Source organism: Pinus tabuliformis, chromosome X, assembly GCF_031772625.1.
Source record: "Pinus tabuliformis cultivar Carrire ecotype Pingquan chromosome X, CPIR1, whole genome shotgun sequence".
Classification (NCBI taxonomy): domain Eukaryota; kingdom Viridiplantae; phylum Streptophyta; class Pinopsida; order Pinales; family Pinaceae; genus Pinus; species Pinus tabuliformis.
Window position 1 is genome coordinate 1,693,958,352 of NC_142308.1, and position 6,027 is coordinate 1,693,964,378.

General features: G+C 35.9%; 1 protein-coding gene across 1 annotated transcript; it reads right to left on the bottom strand.

The window, feature by feature from the left end:
• Window positions 1-512: 512 nt before the first annotated feature.
• On the bottom strand, window positions 513-3,525 carry LOC149146517 (uncharacterized). Its single transcript, XM_089452795.1, has 8 exons — window positions 3,266-3,525; window positions 2,824-3,172; window positions 2,251-2,450; window positions 1,922-2,169; window positions 1,080-1,835; window positions 889-963; window positions 711-791; window positions 513-607 (listed from the first exon to the last, which is right to left on the bottom strand). Exons 1-8 carry the CDS (start codon window positions 3,523-3,525, stop codon window positions 513-515), a joined length of 2,064 nt encoding a protein of 687 aa, XP_089308921.1.
• Between the last annotated feature and the right edge of the window lie 2,502 nt (window positions 3,526-6,027).

The following is a 6,027-nucleotide window of genomic DNA, read 5'->3' on the forward strand; positions in this document are numbered from 1 at the left end:
ATGATGTTAATTTATAGAGGCATCAGAATACAAACTACATCAATTAGGTGTCCCGTCAAATGCACCTTGACTGATGTGATAAATAGAGGGATGATGCTTCTGTCTATGTGCTTCAAGTGAAGGTACATTATTGGGATGGTGCACCCCTGCAAACATTCAAACACTACATTAACAACATCAACAACAACCATTGCACACAGATTAGAGAAATGACATAGCAACAAACCTGGAAAATGACCAATTTGGGTGTTGTCAATGAGCCAATCATGTTCGGATGGAGGGAGATCCATTGAAGAAGCTATTGTATCTGTAACATAACAATGTAATTTCCATCAGAGCAAATAATATGATGTTAATTTATAGAGGCATCAGAATACAAACTACATCATTAGGTGTCCCATCAAATGCACCTTGATTGATGTGATAAATAGAGGGATGGTGCACCCCTACAAACATTCAAACACTACATTAACAACATCAATAACAACCAATGCACATAGTTAAGAGAAAAATCATAGCAACAAACCCGACAAATCACCAATTTGGGAGTTGTCAATGAGCCAATCATGTTCGGATGGAGGGTGATCCATTGAAGAAGATGTTGTATCTGTAAGATAACAATGTAATTTCCATCAGAGCAAATAATATGATGCTAATTTATAGAGGCATCAGAATACAGACTACATCATTAGGTGTCCCATCAAATTCACCTTGACTCATGTGATAAATAGAGTGATGGTTCTTCTGTCTACGTGCTTCAAGTGAAGGCACAATATTTGGATGGTGCACCCCTGCAAACATTCAAACACTACATTAACTACATCAACAACAACCAATGCACATAGTTAAGAGAAAACACATATCATATAATCTCTCTATAGAACTTACTTGGGACAGTAGAGGATGCATTGTTAGAGCGAGGACGACCACGCTTGTTGAGGTGTTGAAATTGAAATGGTTCATCTTCAGATGCAGGGACATTCAAATCAATATCCAAGCTGGCATTTTTTTGCTTCTTTTATTTTTCTTTTTAGGACTAAGGAAACTCTTCTTCCTCTTTAAAGATGACTCATAAGCACCCAACCCAAGGGTGAAGTCATAATCCATAATATGAAGATCATTAACATCATCCACAAATTTTTTAGCCAAATCAATCAATTGTTTTGTCTTGCTCACAGTAGAAGGAGGACTATTCCGAAACAGGTCTAGATAGCCAAACAACTCCTCTCTCAACAAATTAAGGTCTTCAACATTTTCATCATCCAAAATAGTTGTGCTAGTATCTGCATCAAGGTTTGGTGCCTCTATACTTATCTCAGGAGGGGAATTCAATGTATTAGGTGTGGTATCAAGATCCAATAAAGGGTCTGAATCCATTAAGGAGGAATGTAACCAATCTACCTTTATGGCATGCTTGCAAATGTTTCCACGAATAGACCATGGGCAATCACAAGTGATAAAATTTGTGCGATGCCATATGATAAGATATTGCTTATTAGGTTTACTTTGACTCCTCACCCAATAAGCGTGAGATATGCTCTCATGAGGCCTGCAATCACTGTCTGGAATTCTTCTAGCCTTTTCCATTGATGATTCAAGCTGCATCTCTTTCTTGTGGTTGTTCAAATATCCTTCTTTTTTTAGAATTTCCTTGAATCGATAACATGGCTCAACATTTTTTATTAGAGTATAGAATAACCAATCCATCCTACAAGAACATTTCTTTCGTCTATCACATAGAAGGGTTGTCTTGAGATAACCGTGGTATGACTCCACAACATTATTTGTCTCCTGATTTGCATGAGGAAAATCTCGGCAGCCTTTAACCCACATCCCTAAATGTAAAAATCAAACTAGTAAATATATCTTGTCGGTATAAATAAAAAACGTATGAACTAAAAAAAATAGTATGCAAACTTACGCATCTTTTCACCAGTAACCCAATTCCTGTGGAAATAGTCCAAAAACTTCTCCTTGGTTGCAAATTTGGTGAAAAAACCATTGATTGCATTATCCACTTCATCATTAGAAACATTTTTCATGATATAACCAAGTTCATTGAACATCTCTTTTGCTTTTTCTGAACTGCTGGCCAACCGATTAACATTCTTTAGCCATGCCCTCCTTACATGCCAAATACACAAGATCACTTCACATCTGGTGATTCTCCTGCCAAACTTAATTCATTTTAAGTGAGAAATATTTAGAATGAATGCAACTTGCAATGTCAAATAAGAATATTGATGTTACCTCAAAGCAATGATTTCAGCCAATGCATCATCAACCATAAAGGCATTGACCTTCCAGTCAGGACGAAGCTGAAAACACCTATGCATGAGGTGCTCCAGCCATACCGCTATATCTTGTGATGTATTACGTGACATCACCACCCATGCAACTGGAACCCCACTTTGTTGCTCATCAAACACCGCAAGCGTGTACAACTGATACTGTCATATTAAAAAAATGAAGTTAATTTTAAGTCAATAATCATATTGAATCATTATAACCAAAATGATTCATTAAAGCTATCATTGCAAAAATACTCACTCCATATTTATTTGTACTGAATGTTGAGTCCATGGCTATCAAGCTATTATGGGATAACTTGACCATAGTTTCCAACATCCATTTTGTTTGTATTCCAGCGATAAAAGGGATCTCTCCACCATTGGGCTTCTGGTAGAAGAAGAAATCATTATGGTGTTTTTCATACCAGAGATTCACACTCATTTCATCTTTGCTATGCAGTTGGTAATTTTCTTTTGTCAGACGATTATAGATGTTTACAATATCTTTTCTGCGTAAGAAAAAATCCCTAACCTGAGTTGTGGGATGTATGTCAACATATTTCTTAATATGCATTTTACAAACAGAGTCAATTGGCACTTGAAGGAAAAAACAACTTTCTAAATAAGAAATCATGTCTCTTGAAAGTCTTGGCTTCCTCTGAGGACCATCATCACCTAAAGTGTCGTGTTTGCCATGACAAGGCCATCCTTGCCCATCTTCATGATCATACATGTTGTATGTTATTATTGCAACATCAAGATCTTGAACCATGACCTTTATAATAAAATGGCATTGGCAACCCCTCTTTTTGACAATTGAACGCCTTGGTTTGGTTTTCCATTCTTCTCTCTTGTCCTCTGGGCCATATGAGCAAGTATAACTACAAAATAAATTTTGAAATGTCAACACATATGACAAATGATAAAGCATTGTTAATATCAACATGTAAAGAAGGCTTTTCTAAAATACTTACAGTTCCCATAGTAAGGCAGCACTAGGCCTTGAGCTTGGAGTTTTGCTTTTTCGACGCTGGAAGGAACATGGAGCATCTGGATTCGATTCCTCTCCTTGAATAAAATCATTAATTCTTAGTTTAGGAATTTTTGCAACGCGGTCAATATTCATGTTCGTCTTGTATACTTCAGACCAAACTAAATCTTTACTAGAAAATATGATTTTCTCTTTAGGGTCTTGCACCTCAAGGCCCATAATAGTCTTCCATTTCTTTTCCATGTTGTCTCAATGTCTGCAAAAAATGTGGAAACATATTAAGAAGTTGAATCTAAAAATTGAAGTTTTAAAAGAGAATAAATAGTTGCATTTACAAGTAGACTATTGTCGTGGGTCCCCTTCATTGACAGATATGGAAGAAAGAAGGTGAAATGTCAAAAGAAAATATTCTACACTATTTATTGAGCAAGAACCCCACATTCTTCTAGTTTGTAGTACAAAAACATCAATGACAATGGTGACGTTTAATTAATACATTATTTTCTTCTTTCGGTGCACACTAAAAAGGGACTGAGAGCAGGCTTCCTGAGCAGAACAGTCAGGTACCTACTCAATGATGCAGGTTTCTGTATTTTAATTGACCTTCAACAACACTTCCAAGAAACACCGTATGCAGAGGTCTCGTGCGCATCTAAAACGACAAAGCAAAGAAATATTTCACATGATTGTGAATGTGTGTGTGATTGAGGGAGATAGGGCTTATTTCCGTGATTTCAGCAAAATATAAGGTAGGTTGAACTGCTATTTTCGCACAAAAATTATGTAATCATTGGCGTAAATATGAGAAAGTCGCTGATCGACACAACTTTTTGCGCGCAGGAAGTGTAGCTAATCAAAATATGAAAGCGACCGCCCTGAAAGTTAGCCGGGTGCAACTGTGCAGTGCGCGGGCCTCAGGGTTAATATCTGGCCAGCGTTACACAGGACCCGCCTCACAATCTAATATAAAAGCTCACGTTCATTTTTAAAAATTAACTAACATTTTGGATGCAGAGTTTCCTGACCTTTAATGGTGGAAAATTTGGACGTTCAAATCTCACGAAGACGATGGCAGAGTAGTTATTCTGACTTGAGCAGATGCGGAGGAACTCAACAGCGAAGTAATTCTTCTTGAGCAGATGCAACGAAAATTCTGGGTATACGCAGAGTAGCAGGGGATGCAATGCCACCGAGGAAAATTCAAATGGAGTTGGCGCGGTGAAGCATGGTGAAGAGTTGGCGCGATGAAGCATGGTGAAGTTAATGCTGGGAGTTGGCAGTGACTGCGGGAAGTTAATGGAGGTGGGAGCTAGCGTCCGGTAACAGAGTTCACGTTCCGGCGAGGTGACGGAGACGGAGAGGGAAAGGCTGGTTGGGTGGTTGGCCAGAATAATGCGCTTTTCGGATGATCAGAATCTCCGAAAAGTCACATTATAGACTACTTTATTTTTCAACCAATTAAATATAACAATAATAATAAAGTATATAAATATATCAATTTTTTTTTTTTTTTTGTATACGGGTTCGATCGATTCTCATTGTTCATGAAATGAAATGTTTGTATTAAGTAAATTTACGTGAAGGGGTCAATTTATTGTGGACTTAACATAAAACATAATTTCGAGAGCGTTGAGAGAATTGAACCTATGACCTCCCAGTAACAACTAACATAGATTCATTTTAAATACAAATCTAACATGAGCCTAGAGGGATCCAATTTCTTCACGTGCAATTTTTTTTATGATGTATAGTTATTAATTTTTTTAAATTTTTATTTTGGCCAACATAAACAAAATTTCAACTTTAATAACGGACATACAACTTTACACATCATCCTCTCAACTCAAAAATACCTTAACAATAACCAATTAAACTAACCCTCCAAACTAATAAACATACTCATTAATATAAAAATCATAATATTAACCTATATATTATCATAACCCAAAATTTTCAACTAATTTTAATTAAAAAATAAATATAAATCCAATAAATCAACCCACGATGTATCCCACATAGACTCACTTACCCCTTGCATGGCCACATTCTTGCCATTTGCCAATAAAGTTATTTGCAATTCAACCAAAACCAAATATCACACAATATAAAGACTCAAACATAACACTTAAAATGACCGGCTCATTTTTATTTAAAAAATATCAAAATTACATAGGTTTTGAAATATCTAACACTTGCAAATCCAATTGTCACCTATACAGATGGTCCGCATCCTAGACTCTCCTCCTTGCCTCTAGAATCATCAACCTCTAAAATACTCATTTCTCATTTTTATTTTTTTTTCAAAATATAATATACAATATAATTAAACATAATTATTTGGTAAGGACCTTTGTCACTCTCGTTCGTAGAGATTTAACCCACCATTTATTCAATTTTATTAAATATTATTTATGAGTAACTTTGGATGTGATATTTATCTCATACGGTGAAGGTGACCCTCCAAATCAGTCGGACATCATAATCATTATGCACTGCAAGCAACACTCAATGTCTCTCAACATGGTTGTAGGCCAATCCATTACGATACAATCGAGGGAGAGGGCAATACATATTTCTCTCAGTTTATAGGTTTATTAATGTGGTTTGGTTATATACGTCTATGGTTAGATTTAATATTGGTTTAAATCTAATGGTGGGTATATATAATTTGATTGTATTAATGGTTCTATAGTATGTTAAATATTGGTTGTTTAGGTAGAGTAATTGTAGTAGATTAAAATGATA